Source organism: Neofelis nebulosa, chromosome 14 (genome assembly GCF_028018385.1).
Source record: "Neofelis nebulosa isolate mNeoNeb1 chromosome 14, mNeoNeb1.pri, whole genome shotgun sequence".
In the NCBI taxonomy this organism is placed as follows: Eukaryota; Metazoa; Chordata; class Mammalia; order Carnivora; family Felidae; genus Neofelis; species Neofelis nebulosa.
In genome coordinates this window covers 46,167,385-46,185,810 of record NC_080795.1, presented here as the reverse complement: position 1 = coordinate 46,185,810, position 18,426 = coordinate 46,167,385, and the positions used below count along the sequence as shown (strand labels likewise).

Genomic DNA, 18,426 nt, shown 5'->3' with positions numbered 1-18,426 from the left:
AGAGAGAGAGAGTGCATGCAAGGGGGGCAGGGGTAGAGAGAGGGGGTGGACAGAGGATTTGAAGTGGTCTCTGCGCTGTCAGCAGCGAGCAGCCCCGATGCGGGGCTTGAACTCACAAACCCTGAGATCATGACCTGAGCAATGTCAGACACGCAACCGACTGAGCTGCCCAGGTACCCAAGATTTATATATATATGTATTTTAAAGCAGACAACAGGACTTTGCATAATAAAGAGCAGGGTTCTTTCTTCTGCATACAGAATCTAGATGGTCATCCCCTCCACTTATGTGAATACACGGGAAAGTCTACATGAAGTAGCGGACAGAAGGTGGGTGTTAAAGTTTGTCTTGATCTGGATTCTGTCTCTTCCCAGCTGAAAACTCTTTATTGGCTCCCCATCATCCTAAAGCAGTGTAAATCTGAACATGCATCAGAATCACCTGAGGGCTTGTTAACACTGAATACCAGGCCTCACTCTCTGAGTTTCTCCTTATAGGGAGGGCCCTGATAATTGCATTTCTAGCAGGTTCCCAGGTGATTCTGATGTTACTGGTCCAGGCACCACACTCTGAGAACCACAGACTCTAGAGAGTGAGTTGGGAGTTATGCACATAATAGAAAGTCTTTTGATGAACCCATCCTCTGCCTTTCTCTCCAGGCTTATATCCTGTTAATTCCCTCTTGACTAGTAAGCTTCAGCAGTGTCCAACTGCTTTCAGTTCATCAATATACATGTGTTACTACTCAAAATGAATTACTCGTGCTCTGCAGAGAGAGTGAGGGTGATTTAAAGAGTGAGGATGGTTTTGTCTGTTTTACTAATCCATAAACACACACATACGCATCCATGAGCATCTTGATAAGGGTAGGAGCCAGAAGATGAGAATCTGCTGTTCCCTCAATGGTCTCTTCCTGCTTGCCTTTCCTAGAGTAGTGAACTGATCATGCTGAGAGGGATTCTAGTGTTAAACATGCATATCTCTGTATAACATGAGTTTTAAACACAAGCCCACCATTTCATCTGGCTCCTAACTGAAGAATCAGTAACCCATTTCAGTTCCAGAGGAAACACTGTGATCAGCTTCTTGAGAAGTAGGACGACTTTATACCTTATGGGTGTTCTCAAGGATTTCAAGGGATAATTTTGACTAAATATGACTTCACCTTGTATGCCAACTGTAGGGCTCATTGTCTTGTAGGATGAGTCTTTACTGTCTCTGTGTATTTACATCCTTTCTTCTTTGTTGGATCAGCATACTCTGAAGCCATATCTGTGTCTCCATTTCATTTGGGGCTTTATGGAGAGTACTCTGGACTGGCTCACTCAATGTGGCAATACATCATCTATCATGATAGCTTATTTAGTAAGTGTTCAATGAAACTTATTGAATAAATGAGTAAAATAACAAAGGAACAGTGGAATTGGATGATCTTATTAGAAGGAAGAAGATACAGACTTTCTTTTCTGTGAGAGACAATTGTGGATCAATGGATTATCGAAGAAGGAAGGCACCTTGGGATTGTTTAATTAAAACCCCTTTTATGATAAATCCTAGAAAAGCAAAGTGATTTCACCCAACATTTCTTTCATTTAATCATTCTGCTTATCCTTTTCTGGATAGATTTCTAGGTTAGCCAAATCCCTTTTAAAGTACAATAACTAGATAAAAAAAAAAAAAACAAAACTCTAGTATTAACTACCATGGTCTCTCTGTGGACAGATTTCCCCTTTAGCGTTTGCATGTTACACTAATTTAAATTATTTCAGCATTTTGTTGACTCTTCATCATAAAAAAAAATGAATGACCATGTATTGTTCCTGCAAAGGCAAGTGTTTTATTTGGTTTGTATCCTTTTTGCTCAGGATAATAATTGGCCCTTGGGCATTAAAAAGTTTGGTTGTTGATGAAATAAGTGAACTGGGGGAAGCTTTGAATCAGTTATTTGCCCCTTTTATAATCTTAGAACCACAGTGCTATTAAGGATCTTCAGAGATCCATTGGAAATCATGACTTTTAAAATAAGAAAGCACTTATATCCCCTTGGCATAGACTCTATCGCATTTTAATTCCACTGAGATAAATTCTTTTTAAAAAATTTTTATTGATTGATTGACTGATTTGAGGGAGTAGGGAGGAGCAGAGAGAGGGGGACAAGGCATCTGAAGCCAGCTCTGTGCTGACAGCAGAGAGCCCGATGTAGGGCTCAAACTTATGAACTGTGAGATCATGACCTGAGCCGAAGTCAGACGCTCAACTGACTGAGCCACCCAGATGCCTCCCCCACTGAGATAAATTTTTAATTTAAAAATTCTAAATATTTTAACATCTTATGTAGCTAAATTTCATGTCATTTAATCATGGACACAATTACAGCTTAGCTTCTGTTTTCTTTTTTCTTTTTTTTTTTTTTTGTAAAGTACTTCTTTTTGTCCAGTTTCTCCCCTCACTTTCATGTACTTATGTCGTTCAGCTTTCCTTCCTCAGGGTGGATAGACTCTGCCTCTTCCCTACTCCACTTGTTTCAGAATTCAAGTTTTTCGTGCATATGAGTAGCAGAACTGAGTCACACGTGTAACTTGAACCACACGGGAGTCTGGGTGATACAGTTTTTAGTTGTCCAGATTCTGCATTTCAGGGGGTTGGAACAGATCCTGAGCGAGCTAATCCACAGCATCTACTGACGCCTACTGAAATTATGTGTCAGCTCAGTGTTTAAAGCAGTCTGTAGTCATGAACCCAGAGTTCTGCAGTGCACTTACTAGGGGATATGCTGGAAATCCATGAAGAGATCACTTGTTTCAGCCGTAGTTTTGCTTTGTGAGTTGAAAATAAAAGTAATTGCTGACTACCTGCCTTACACCCTGCCCTAGCCCCTGTGTGTGCTGGGGACAGTAACCCATGCAAGCGAGTTATTGCCACCCTGACCCTGGCTCTGATGACGGTAGCTCCGAGGTAACTGCCAGTCTCCTGAGAGCCTGGGGATGGCTCTGCTTGTGGGATGTGAGCATTCTACCTCACAAACTCAGGAGCCAGCAAACAAAACTCCAGACTGCTACCAGGAGAATCTTCCTAAAACACAAATCATAGTTACTTCCCAACTTAGGATTTTCCCATCCCATCCTATTTCAAGGATCAAGATAAGCTTATGCTTCTTAAAATGGCATGCAAAGCCTTCCATGATTTGGTCCTATCTACCTCATCTACCTCAAGTCTTTCCTCTGTTCCTTAAACAATTTCAACTATGAGCTATTCTAGTTATATTCTAACTGCATGGAACTGCTGAAAATTACCCACATGTACCATGCTGCTTCATGCTTGTGTGTCTTTACTGATAAAACACCTTGGTTTGAATCCCAGATCCACTATGTTTATTGGGTTATTGCTTAGCACAGGGCCTGGCCTAGAGAAGGTGGTTAGTACATGCTAGTTTTATCAGTATGTGAGGCAATAAAATCATAAAGAAGGGGAAATGTGCTGTCTTTGGGACCAGATAGACTTTTTCGATAGCCCTGATTTAGCACTTCATTGCTCTGAATCCATAGTCCATCACATAACTATCTTGAGTGTCCACTTTCAATAAAGAATGATCTCAGGAATGTGGAAAGATAGTGCATTTGAAGTGTCTGTCACATGCTTGCACATGGTAGATGGCTAGTTAATGGTAGTTCTTGTCTCTTCCGTTATTTATATCAACTGTAACTTAACTCCTTTCTACTGAGTAACATTGGCTACTGAGGGTCTCAGAATGTCACAGTCCCTCTAAATTTTTTTTTACTGGGTCATTATTTTTCTAACTTGAGTAGTAGGAAATGTCTTATTTGTTCATAGAACTAACTAACTGGCATTCTTGGCTTTGGATTATCACAGCTTTGTGTCCCTCTGTCCACCAGGTGTGAGGGTAGGAGGCAGAAAAAAGAAAGGAAAACAAATAAAGGCCAAACTTGCTCTCTTGTTCCATGGATACTCAGAACTAGAAGAAATCTTTTCCAGATGGTCTTTTGCAGTATACTGTACTGTTTCCCCAACCCCAGCTAATATTTTATGTCCATTCTCTACCAAGCTTAATTCAGTTGCTTTCTCCTACCAAATGAATCTTGTGTTTGATATCAGCAGACTCATTTATCTGTTTAGTCTAGTGATAGTATAATTCAGAGATCGTATTTGACATTCAGGTGAGTGATGCCTGTTTGAATCTCATGTTTGAAAGACACATGCAGTTAAATATATTTATTGAAGAAACCTTGTACACAATTTACTGTCACTTGTATTACTTGTCCATTGCCCTATACATGTCATTTTTGAGGGGAAATCTTAGCCCTGAGGCCTTTTGGGCAGTAGACTGACTTTCATATTGAATTCTATTGTCCATGAACTTTAAATTCCTAAGAAGGGGAGATGATCAGTCTTTAGAGATGTGACGTTATCTGACACTGAAAAAAATATGTATGTATTGGGGTGCCTGGGTGGCTCAGTCAGGAAAGTGTCTGACTTTGACTCGCCATGATTTCATGGTTTGTGGGTTTGAGCCCCACATCAGGCTCTGTGCTGGCAGCTCAGAGCCTGGAGCCTGATTCACATTCTATGTCTCCCTCTGTCTCTGCCCCTCCCTGATATGCTCTGTCTCTCAAAAATGAGTAAATGTAAAAACATAATTAAAAAATATGTATATATACGTACATATATATGGATATTTTTACATATGTATGTATATATTTCTAACTCCAATATTATGACATCCTACCATTTATTAAATTTTAACTGTGGTATATCTAGCAATCTCTTAGTAAAATTTGGAAGAATTGATGTTCTCCCTAGGACATTTACTAATCCAAGGGGAAGGGCTAGATGTCTTCTACCACCTGGATAGACATTTATAAATTAATCTACATGAGTAAATAGTTCACTAAAGGTATCCTAAAATAAGTTAATATTCTGAAAAAGGAAACTTGATTCCAGATTTGGAGGGCAAAATGGGAAAAGACACAGCCAATCCACTATTTATTTGTTATAGATGGAGATGCCAACCATGTTTAATTATTTACTCAAAGTTACAGAGCTACTTACTGCAAATTGGCATTCAAACTCACTGTTTGAATATTGTTGTATATTAACTGACTGACTTTAAATAAAACTTGGCAACATTTAGTAATTACTGTGAAAAGCTCAGAAATGTTAGTCTCTCTTTCTCTTTCTCTCTTTTTTTCCACAGTGAGAGGAACGGTGTTGAAATAGTCTTAAATGAAGAACACATTGTACTTAATTTTATCCTTTTGGGCAAGGCATTGTACTTTAGCTTTCATGGCTCCTGGGGATGAAAGAGATAACGCGAGTGTTTTTTCTTCTTCCTTTACTCATTCTTCCCTAGTAACCCACCCGCTCCTAAGAGAATAGCATTGCTTCATAGAGACCAGGTGTGTATTTCTTTCCAGTTCCAAAGAAACACAGAGATACTGCAAAGGGGATTTCTGCCACAGTACATCCTTATTTCATGGCGTAAGTACATTGGAAAGGAAGGGTTCAGTGGGTTCCCTTATCTGTAGTCAAGGGATTTCTAAGCTCCTAAAAGAGAAGAGGTAATGATTAAGTACACAAAACTTTATGTATGTATATATGCATATATGTAAGTGTCAAGTCTTCTTTGAGACAGTGAGTTTCTGGTTTATACAAATTAAGACCTTATTTCCCCAAATCTATCTTACAGACCTTTTCAGAGGCAATTAGATTTAATGCGGATTATGGAGTTTTTGAAGTAGTTAACAATGCTCCACAACTTCTGGAAAAGCAACTGAAAAAAATTCTACAAAACCAGCAACCTCGAAATCCCATCTATGATGTTGTAAGGAAAGGAAAGAATGATATTAAACCTGTTCAAATGAATTCCCCCTATGAAAATGAGACCATTAATGTCAACTACAATATTATGGTAAGAAAGTATACTTGATAAATATACTAGGTAACTAAAGCATTAGGTAAAATTAACATGAGGTTCCTTGGGCTTGCCTTTCTGAAATGTAACTATATTTATTAAATTTTATTGTACTTATACATAGAATTTGTTAGTTGTTGTATCATCTTTTTCATATCAAATGGCCAATTTAATCTAGCAGTTTTGTTGATATTTGATTTTTAATATGAGAAGATTCACATAACTTGCTTTCAATACTTAGGATATAAGGCTAATTTGGGGGAAGTAGAAATATGTATATCCCTTATAGTCTAGATGCACTCTAGAAAATGCGAGTATACAGTAAATTTATCTCCTTTGGGTTCTATCCTAACAAGCAGTTGGGAATTATGATTTCTGACCCTCAAGTTAGGCTATGTGACTCTGACCTCCCTGGCATTAAATTCTACTCTCAGTTTCTGGATTTTGTCTCCTTAACATGAGGTAAAAACAAAACAAAACACACACACAAAAAACCAAAAACCTGGGTTCTAACATTGGTTCTTTAACTTACTGGTTCTGTGTTCTTGAACAAATCATTTTGATGAGCCTTATTTTCATCACCTGTTAGATGATACCATCACCACTTACTACTTAGGTTTGTTGTATGGTTCAGCTGAAAATAAAATGAATGTTTAACATTTTCCATGATTTGAAGTGTCTGATGGAACTAGACTAAAATATGCTCAACCCTTAAAACATAGCTCTTCTCCAGCCTGACACTTGTTCAATGCTTCTTTTACTGAATTCCAATATATTTCATCTTTGTTTACTTTCATCAAATTAAATGCATTAATAGTAATACTAATAGCATTTAAAATACTTTTATAAATACTAAAAAAAGCTATGTCATAACATTGTTTTGAAGTTTAAACAAGGAAATCTGATCTATAAAGCACCATATCAATTATTACAATATTCATTCATGATAAAAAGTCTCAACAATCTAGGTTTAGAGGGAACATACCTAAACATAAGAAAAGCCATATGTGAAAAACTCACAGCCAACATCATCCTCCATGGGGAACAAGTGAGAGCTTTTCCTCTTAAATCAGGAACAGGACAAGGATGTCCACTCTCACCACTTTTATTCAACATAGTACTAGAAGTCCTAGCCACAGCAATCAGACAAGACAAAGAAATAAAGGGCATCTAGATTGGTAAGGAAGAAGTAACATATTTCACTATCTACAGATGACATGATACTATATATAGAAAATCTTAAAGAATTCACCAAAAAACTACTAGAACTGATAAATGATTTCAGTAAAGTTACAGGGTACAAAATTAATATACATAAATCTGTTGCATTTCATGCAAACTCATTCCTAATAAAAAATCATTAAAAAATAAATTACTGAAACTATTAAAGGCTACCCAATATCAATAGTAAACACTGTAACCATTTCCACTAGATCATAAGAAAAGAAAAATATATCTTCCTTGCACTTCAAAATTATTTTAGACCTGCAAGAGCAGTTTTGGTACCAGGTGATGGCAGAGGCCAGGCTGGAGTGGTTGAAGGAAAACCATGAGAAAGTGTGACAATGCCTATTATTTGAGGAGTTTTCAAGTGTTGTAAGAAAAAAGAAAAAAAAAGTGTTGTAAGAAAAAAGAAAAAATTTTTGTTGCACAAAAAATTTTGCAATCAAATAAGACACATCTTTACAGCTTTTGACAGGCACTATTATGGATATTTAACTTCAGATGTCAAGAAAGCATTTAGTCAGGTGGCTCCCAAGTTATCAGAAAGGACTGTTATGCAGGTATTCAGGGCTACTTCAGTGAACAAATCAAAGCACACCTGGTGGAGGGTCCAAAACATCACTACGAGTAGGGAGATAAAACAACCAGAGTCACAACAACAGAGCAAGTAACACACTCAAAAAACACCTCCTGAAGGGCCAGGCCCTAGACAGAGTATGACTACTCTTTAATATAGTAGTCCTCACAGGTGCAGGACACATAACAAGCTTTTAAAACACGTGAGGGACAAAAAACTAGCCCAAATGACAAAATGGAAGAATTCTCCTAAAAACAAATTCCAGGAAGAAATGACAGCTAAAGAATTGATCAAAACAGGTATAAACTGTGTAACTGAACAAGAATTTAGAACAATAGTCATAAGATTAACCGCTGGGCTTGAAAAAAGCATAGGAGACAGCAGAGAATCTATTGTTACAGAGATCAAGGAACTAAAAAATAGTCATGATGAATTAAAAAAATGTTGTAAATGAGGTGTAAAATAAACTAGAGTCAGTGACAGCAGGACTGAAAAGGCAGAGGGGAGAATAAGTGAAAAAAGATAAAATTATGGAAAAAGATGTAGCCGAGAAAAAAGATTAAATTCTGGACCATGAGGGGAGAATTAGAGACCTAAGTGATTAAATGAAATGGAATAATATCTGTATCATAGGAGTTCCGGAAGAAGAAGAAGAAGAGAGAGAAAGGGGTGGAAGTTGTACTTGAACAAATCATAGCTGAGAACTTCCCCAATCTGGGAAAGGAAACAGACATTGAAATCCAGGAGGCACAGAGAAGTCCCTTCAGATGTAACTTGAATCAATCTTCTGCATGACATATAGTAAAACTGGCAAAATACAAAGATAAAGAGAGAATTCTGAAAGCAGCTAGGGACAAATGGGTCTTAACCTACAAGAGTAGACACATAAGGGTAGTAGCAAACCTATCTACTGAAGCTTGGCAGGCCAGAAAGGAGTGGCAGGAAATTTTCAATGTGCTGAATAGGAAAGATATGCAGCCAAGAATCCTTAATCCAGCAAGCCTGCCATTCAGAATAGAAGGAGAGATAAAGGTTTTCCCAGACAAACAAAAACTGAAGGAATTCATCACCGCTAAACCAGCCCTACAAGGGATCATAAGGGGGATTCTGTGAGTGGAATGTTGCAAAGGACCACAAAGGACCAGAGACATCACTACAAACATGAAGCCTACAGATAACACAATGACTAAATCTATATCTTTCAATAATAAACTGAATGTAAATGGATTAAATGCTCCAACCAAAAGACAGAGGGTATCATAATGGATAAAAAAACAAGACCCATCTATTTGCTGTCTACAAGAGACCCGTTTTAGACCTGGGGACACCTTCAGATTGAGAGTGAGGGGATGGAGAACCATCTATCATGTTACTAGAAGTCAAAAGAAAGCTGGAGTAGCCATACTTATATCAGACAAACTAGATTAAACTAAAGGTTGTAACAAGAGATGAAGAAGGGCATTATATCATAATTACAGGGTCTATCCATCAAGAAGAGCTAACAATTATAAATGTTTATGCACCGAATTTAAAAGCACCCAAATATATAAAACAATCACAAACATAGGCAATCTTAAGAATGTGGTAATTGCAGGAGACTTTAATACTCCACTTACAACAATGTACAGGTCATCCAGACAGAAAATCAATAAAGAAACAAGGGCCCTGAATGATACACTGGACCAGATGGATTTGAGAGATACATTCAGAACTTTTCACCCTAAGGCAGCAGAATACAACATCCTTCTCAAGTGCACATGGGACATTCTCCAAGATAGATCACATACTGGGTCACAAAACAGCCCTCAATAAATATAAAAGAATTAAAACCATACCATGCACATTTTCAGATCACAATGCTATGAAACTTGAAATCAACCACAGGAAAAAGTTTGGAAAACCTCCAAATGCATGGAGATTAAAGAACATCCTACTAAAGAATGAATGGGTCAGCCAGGCAATTAAAGAAGAAATTAAAAAATATATGGAAACAAATGAAAATGGAAACACTGTAGTCCAAACCCTTTGGGATGTAGCAAAGGCAGTTCTCAGAGGAAAATACATTGCAATCCAGGCCGAGCTCAAAATAAGAAAAATCCCAAATACAAAATCGAATAGCACACCTAAAGGAACCAGCAGCAGAACAACAAAGAAACCCCAAGGCCAGTAGGAGAAGAGAATTAATAAAGATCAGAGCAGAAATAAACAATGTGGAATCTAAAAAAACCCCAAAAAACAGTAGAACAGATCAATGAAACTAAGAGTTGGTTTTTGAAAAAATAAACAAAATTGATAAACCCTTAGCCAGACTTCTCGAAAAGAAAAAAGACCCAAAGAGATAAAATCATGAATGCAAATGGATTTATCACAACCAATCCCTCAGATGTACAAGCATTTATCAGAGTATACTATGAAAAATTGTATGCCAACAAACTGGACAACCTGGAAGAAATGGACAAATTCCTAGACACCCACAGACTACCAAAACTCAAACAGGAAGAAATAGAAAATTTGAACAGACCCATAACTACTGAAGAAATTGAATCAGTTATCAAAAATCTCCCAACATATAAGAGTCCCAGGCCAGATGGCTTCCCAGGGGAATTCTACTAGACATTTAAAGCATATTTAATACCTATCCTTCTCCAGCTGTTCCAAAACATGGAAACAGAAGGAAAACTTCCAGACTCATTCTATGAAGCCAGAATTACCTTGATTCCCAAACCAGACAGAGACGCCACAAAAATGGAGAATTACAGGCCAATATCCTGATGAACATGGATGTAAAAATTCTCAACAAGATAGTGGCAAATCGAATTCAACAGCATATAAAAAGAATTTTTCACCATGATCAATTGGGATTCATTCCTGGGTTGCAGGGCTGGTTCAATATTTGCAAATCAATCAGTGTGATACATCATATTAGTAAAAGAAAGGATAAGAACCAATGATCCTATCAATAGATGCAGAAAAATCATTTGACAAAATACAGCATCCTTTCTTCAAACCCTCAAGAAAGTTGGGATAGAAGGAACATAACTAAACATCATAAAAGCCATATATGAAAAGCCCACAGCTAATATCATCCTCAGTGTGCAAAAACTGAGAGCTTTTCCCCCTGAGATCAGGAACATGACAGAGATGTCCACTCTTCCCACTGTTGCTTAACATAGTATTGGAAGTCCTAACATCAGCAATCAGACAACAAAATGAAATAAAAAGCATCAAAATTGGCAAAGAAGAAGTCAAACTTTCACTTTTTGCAGATGACCTGATACTCTACATGGAAAACCCGAGTACTCCACCAAAAGGCTGCTGCAACTGATACATGAATTCAGCAAAGTTGCAGGGTACAAAATGTACAGAAATCGATTGCATTTCTATACGCCAATAATGAAGCAACAAAAAGAGAAATCAAGAAATTGATCCCACTTACAATTGCACCAAGAACCATAAAATACCTAGGGATAAACCTAACCAAAGATATTAAAAATCTGTATGCTCAACTATAGAAAACTTATGAAGGAAATTGAAGAAGACACAAAGAAATGGAAAAACATTCCATGCTCGTGGATTGGAAGAGTAAATATTGTTAAAATCTCAATACTACCCAAAGCAATCTGCAGATTCAATGCAGTCCCAATCAAAATTGCACTGGCATTCTTCTCAAAGCTAGAACAAACAATCTTGAAGTTTGTATGGAACCACAAAAGATCCCAAATAGCCAAAGTAATGTTGAAAAAGAAAACCAAACAGAAGGCATCACAATCCCAGACTTTAGCCTCTACCTCAAACTGTAATCATCAAGACAGTTTGGTATTGGCACAAAAACAGACACATAGACCAATGGAATAGAATAGAGAACCTAGAATTGGACCCACAAATGTATGGCCAACCAATCTTTGACAAAGCAGGAAAGAGTATCCAATGGAAAAAAGACAGTCTCTTTAGCAAATGGTGCTGGGAGAACTGGACAGCAACATGCAGAAGAATGAAACTAGACCACTTTCTTACACTGTACACAAAAATAAACTCAAAATTGATGAAAGACCTAAATGTGAGACAGGAAACCCTATAGGAGAAAGCAGGCAACAACCTCTTTGACCTCAGCTGCAGCAATTTCTTGCTTGACACATCTCCAAAGACAAGGGAATTAAAAGCAAAAATGAACTATTGGGACCTCATCAAGATAAAAAGCTTCTGCACTGAAAAGGAAACAATCAACAAAACTAAAGGGCAACCAACAGAATGGGAAAAGATATTTTCAAACGACATATCGGATAAAGGGATAGTATCCAAAATCTATAAAGAACTTACCAAATTCAACACCCCAAAAAACAAATAATCCAATGAAGAAATGGGCAGAAGACATGAATAGACACTTTTCCAAAGAAGACATCCAGATGGCCAACAGACACATGAAAATGATGCTCAATGTCACTCATCATCAGAGAAATACAAATCAAAACCACACTGAGATACCACCTCACACCAGTCAGAGTGGCTAAAATTAGCAACTCAGGAAACAAAGATGCTGGTGACGATGTGTTTTTGGTGGGAATGCAAACATGTGCAGCCACTCTGGAAAACAGTGTGGAGGTTCCTCAAAAAATTAAAAATAGAACTATCCTATGATCCAGCAATAGCACTACTAGGAATTTATCCAAAGGATACAGGAGTGCTGATTCATAGGGGCACATGTACCCACTGTTTATAGCAGTGCTTTCAACAATAGCCAAATTATGGAAAGAGCCTAAATGTCCATCGACTAATAAATGGATAAAGATGATGTGGTTTATGTATACAATGGAATACTACTCGGCAATGAGAAAGAATGAAATCGTGCTATTTACAGCAACATGGATGGAACTGGAAGGTATTACGCCAAGTGAAATAAGTCAGCCAGAGAAAGAGAGATATATGTTTTCACTCACATGTGGATCTTGAGAAACTTAACAGAAAACCATGGGGGAAGAGAAGGGGAAAAAAATAGTTACAAACAGAGAGGCAAACCACAAGAGACTCTTAAATACAGAGAACACACTGAGGGTTGATGGGGGTATGGGGGAGAGGGGAAAATGGGTGATGGGCATTAAGGAGGGCACTTGTTGGGATGAGCACTGGGTGTTGTATGTAAGCAATGAACCATAGGAATCTACCCCAAAAACCAAGAGCATACTTTACACACTGTATGTTGGCCAATTTGCCAATAAATTATATTAAAAAATATTATTTTAGATTTCCTAGACAGAACTTCAGCATAATAAATATAAATAACTACTATCAATTTGCAAGAGTAATCTGAATTGTCTTTATTTGCAAATGATTAAATGGCTTAAATGGTTTTTAAACTGAAATATTACAATAAAATGAAGGAAAAAAATTCTTTTAATTTTTTAATGTTTATTTATTTTAGAGAGAGAGAGAAAGAGCACAAGCAGGTGAGGGGCAGAGAGAGGGAGACACAGAATCTGAAGCACACTCCAGATTCTGACACACTCCGAGCTGTCAGCACAGAGCCCGACGTGGGGCTTGAATCTACAAACTGTGAGAGCATACCTGAGCTGAAGTCAGAGGCTTAACTGACTGAGACACTCAGATGCCCCAATCCAGGAAAAGTTTTATGTAAACTAAGCATGTGAGCCATCTTCTCAAGAAGTCAAAGACTCCAGAATCTTTAAAATAATCAAAAAACAAACCTGGATACCAAAATTAAAATGTGTCACATGTTAGAAAATGATATAAAGTTAAAAGCCAATGATTTAGAAAAAAAACTTTGCAAGTATGAGGAAATGTATTTTATTTAATTTCTTAATTACCAATCTTATTCAAGAAAAAGACAAGTAATCTAATAGAATAACTGAAGTAATTCAACAAACTATTTACGAGAGGAATTAAAATGGAAAATGAGCAAATAAAAGGTGTTTAATCACACAGATTGTCAGAAATATGCAAATTATAAGTACAATCATACCATTTTTTAAGACGTTAAATTGACCTACACTTTTTTTTTTAAGTTTATTTATTTTGAGGGAGAGAGAGAGAGCGTGTGTGCATGTACAAGGAAGGGGCAGAGAGTGGGGAGAGAGAGAATCTCAAGCAGGCTCTGTGCTCACAAATGGTGAGATCATGATCTGAGCTGAAATCAAGAGTCAGACACTTAACTGACTGAACCACCCAGGCCTTCCAGCCTACGCTTTTAAAAAATAATAACATCTAGTGTTTGTAGAATATTAATTGCTACAGTCTTTGGGAGTTAATCTGGCAAAATCATTTAAAATTAAAAGTACTATGACTTATGCTAGAAAAGCTGCGTAAGGATTTATCCCATAGAAGTAAATGTGTATTACAGGAGCTACAGTGCAGCATTGACTTAAGTAGTATAAACATACTATATATTTATCAATGGAAGAATTATGGACTATTATATGACTATTTCAAAGAATGTGTTTGAGCTGTTGTTCTCATGAGATAGATGCACATGTTGTACTGTTCAGTGAAAAAAGTTGTAAATGAAAGTATATAATATGATTCAATTTTTATATAAAATAAATCCTACATATGTGTTCCAAAAAACCTGTTGCATTTCTATACACTAATAATAAAGTAGCAGAAAGAGAAATTAACAATCCCATTTACAATTGTACCAAAATAATAAAATACCTAAGAATATACCTAAGCAAAGAGGTGCAGGACCTATACTCTGAAAACTATAAAACATTGATGAAAGAAATTGAGGAAGATACAAATGGAAAGATGTTCCATGCCCATGGTATGGAAGAACCAATATTGTCAAAATGTCCATATTACTGGGGAACCTGGATGACTCTGTTAAATGTCTGACTTTGGCTCAGGTCATGATCTTGCCTTTCCCAAGTTCGAGCCCCATGTCAGGCTCTGTGCTGACAGCTCAGAACCTGGAGCCTATTGCAGATTCTGTGTCTCCCTCTCTCTGCCCCTCCCCTGCTAGAACTCTGTTTCTCTCTCTCTCTCTCTCTCTCTCTCTCTCTCTCTCTCTCAAAAATAAACATTAATTTTTTTAAATGTCCGTATTACCCAAAACAGTCTACAGATTTAATGCAATCCCTATGAGAATACTAACTACATTTTTTCACAGAACTAGAACAGATAATACAAAAATTTGTGTGGAACCACCAAAGACCCTGAATAGCCTAAGGAATCTTGAGAAAGAACAAAGCTGGAGGTATCACAATCCCAGATTTCAAGATATTCTTCAAAGCTGTAGTAACAAAACAGTATGGTACTGGCACAAAAATAGACATATAGATCAATGGAATTGAATAGTGAGCCCAGAAATAAACCAACCTTTGTACGGTCAGTTAATCTACAACAAAGGAGGCAAAGATGTACAATAGGGAAAAGACAGTCTCTTCAACAAATTGGGCTGGGAAAGCTGAACAGCAACATGCAAAATAATGAAACTAGAACACTTTCTTATACCATACACAAAAATAAACTTCACATGGATTAAAGAACTAAATGTCAACCCTGAAACCATAAGACTCCTAGACGAAAGCATAGGCAGTAGTTTCTTTGACATTAACCATGGAAACATTTTTCTAGGTATGTCACCTAAAGCAAGGAAAACAAAAGCAAAATTCAACTATTGAGATTACACCAAAATAAAAAACTTTTTGCACAGTGAGGGAAACCATCCACAAAACAAAAAGGCAACCTACTGAATGGGAGAAGATACCTGCAAATAGTACATCCAGTAAGAGGTCAATGTCCAAAATGTGTAAAGAACTTATACAGCTCAACACCAAATAAACAATCTGATTAAAAAAATGGGCAGAAGAGGTGTCTAGGTGGCTTAGTTGGTTAAGCATCCAACTTTAGCTCTGGTCATGATCTCATGGCTCTGGGCTCTGGGCTCTCTGCTGACACCTTGAAGCCTGGAGCCTGCTTCAGATTCTATGTCTCCCTCCCCCACTCACTCACGCTGTCTCTCTCTCAAAAATAAACAAACATTAAAAAAATTTCTTTTAGTGGGCAGAGGATTCTGAAAAACAGTATGGAGTTTCCTCAGAAAGCTAAAAATGGAACTACCCTATGATTCAGTAATTGCACTACTAGGTATTTACCCAAAGGGCACAAAAGTACTGATTCAAAGGTATACATGCACCCTGATGTTTATCACAGCATTATCAATAATAGCCAAATTATGTAAACAGCCCAAATATCTATCAGCTGATGAATGGATACAGATGTGGTATATATGTACAATGGAATATAACTCAGCAATAAAAAAGAATGAAATCTTGCCATTTGCAATGATGTGGATGTTGCTAGAGAGTATTATGCTAAGTGATATAAGTCAGAGAAGGACAATACCATATGATTTCACTCATATATGGAATTTAAGAAACAAATGAATATAGCAGGGAAAGAAAAAAAGGAAACCAAGAAACAGATTTTAATTATAGAGAACACGCTTATGGTTACCAGAGGGGGTGTCAGGGGAGATTGGTGAAAGAGGTGATGGGGATTAAGGAGTGTGCTTGTTGTGATAAGCACTGGGTTTTGTACGTAAGTGTTGAATCACTAAATTCTACCCCCAAAACTAACATTACACTGTATGTTAACTAACTGGAATTTTAATAAAAGCTTGAGAAACCTAAAATAAAAAATAGGCAGGGCACTTGAACATACATTTTTCCAAAGAAGACATGCAAATGGCCAACAGACATATGAAAATATGCTCTACGTCACTAATCATCACGGAAATGCAAATTAAAACTACAATGAGATATCACCTTACACCAGTCAGAATGGCTAAAATAAAAAAGACAAGAAATAGCAAGGGTTGGCAAGGATGTGGAGAAAAAGGAATCCTCATGCACTGTTGGTGGGAATGCAGATTGGGGCAGCCGCTGTGAAAACATTATGGAGGTTCCTTAAAAAATTAAAAATAGAATTACCATATAATCCAGGAAATCCACTACTACATATTTGCCCAAAGAAAATGAAAACACTAATTTGAAGAGATATATGAACCCTTATGTTTATTGCAGCATTATTACAGTAGCCAAGATAGGGAAGCAGCCCAACTGTCCATCAATAGATAAATGGATAAAGAAGATGTGACCTATGTAGCTGAATATTACTCAGCCATAAAAAAAGAATGAGGTCTTTGAGATCCTGCCATTTGCAACAGTATGGATGGACCTAGAGGGTATAATGCTAAGTGAGATAAGAGACAGCTACCATATAGCTTCACTCATATGTGGAATTTAAGAAACAAAACAGACAACCACAAAGAGAGACAAAAAACCAGACTCTTAACTATAGAGAACAAACTGTTGGTTGCCAGAGGGGCAGGGGCAAGGGATGGGTGAAATAGGATTAAAAGTACACTTACTGTGATGAACAATGAATAACGTATAGAATTGTTGACTTAGTATAGTGTACACCTGAAACATATAACACAGCATGTTAATCATACTTTAGTTTTAAAAAATGGACATAGGATCTGAATAGACATTTCTCCAAAGAAGATGTACAGATGGCCAAAATGCATATGAAAAGATGTTCAACATTCATCATAAGAGAAATGCAGCCAACATTGGGAGATGGGTGTGGGGAAATTGATGTGAAATGGAGAGTGATTGCTAATGGGTATGAGGTTTTCTGGAAGGTGATGAAAATGTTCTAAATTTGATTGTGGTGATGGTGTGTGAATATACTAAAAACCATTGGATTATACATTTTAAATGGGTGAATTGTATGGAATGTGAATTCTGTCTCAAAGCTGTTATAAAGAAAAGGCAGTGTGCATGCACGCACACACACACACACACACACACACAAATCTCAACGAACTGTGTCTACACACCTATTAGAATGAGTAAAATATGCAATGCACATTGACAATACCAAGTGCCATTCAGGATGCAGAGCAACTGGGACTCTCACATTGTTGATGAGAATTCCATTTTGGAAAACAGTTTGGCAGTTTTCCTAAGTTAAACGTATACCATCCTACCCATCTATCCTACCCTTGCATTTTACCAGAGGAATGAACAGTCTCTTCAGTTCACACAAAAATTGTATGTGAAGTCTGTAGTTCCCTTATTTATAATCACCAAAAACTATAAGAAAAACCCAAATTTCTTTTAAGTGGGGAGTAGATAAAGTGTGGTTCATCTCTACAGTGGAGTACTTCTCAGCTGAAGAGAAATGAAGAGGAAGGAACTAGTGATCCATCTAAGAACATGGGTCAATCTCAAATGATTATGCTAAATGAAGAGAGCTACAACTGTATCCCAGTTGTATGACACTTTGGAAAAGGCAAAACTGTTGAGAACCAATCTGTGGTTGCCAGGGCCTAGGGTTAGAGGGTGTCACTGAATGCAAAGTGACATGAGGAAGTTTGGAGGAAGTTGGAACAATTCTATATCTTCATTGTAGTCATGGTTATACGACTTAAATATTTGTCAAAACCTTACAGAACTGTTTACTAAAAAGGATGGATTTTACTGTATGTTTTTTTTTTGTTTTTTTGTTTTAGTTTTAAGGATTAAATAGTTTTACCTTAGGTAAATCATTTTTGTGTTTTTTTGTAAGTATTCATTAAGGTGTCATGTTATGTCTAACAAGATTGTTCTGTATTTTTTGCCTTTATTAAAAATTTTTTTTCATGTTTATTTTTGAGAGAGAAAGAGAGAGAGCATGA

The 18,426-nt window shown here is 37.0% G+C and overlaps 1 protein-coding gene across 1 annotated transcript in view; it reads left to right on the top strand.

The window, feature by feature from the left end:
- RGS22 (regulator of G protein signaling 22) overlaps positions 1-18,426 on the top strand; it is a 148,431-nt gene that overhangs the window by 33,124 nt on the left and 96,881 nt on the right. Inside the window, exon 4 of the mRNA XM_058699603.1 lies at positions 5,705-5,926. Within this exon, the coding sequence (XP_058555586.1) occupies positions 5,705-5,926 (222 nt within the window). The remainder of the gene's footprint in view (positions 1-5,704; positions 5,927-18,426) is intronic.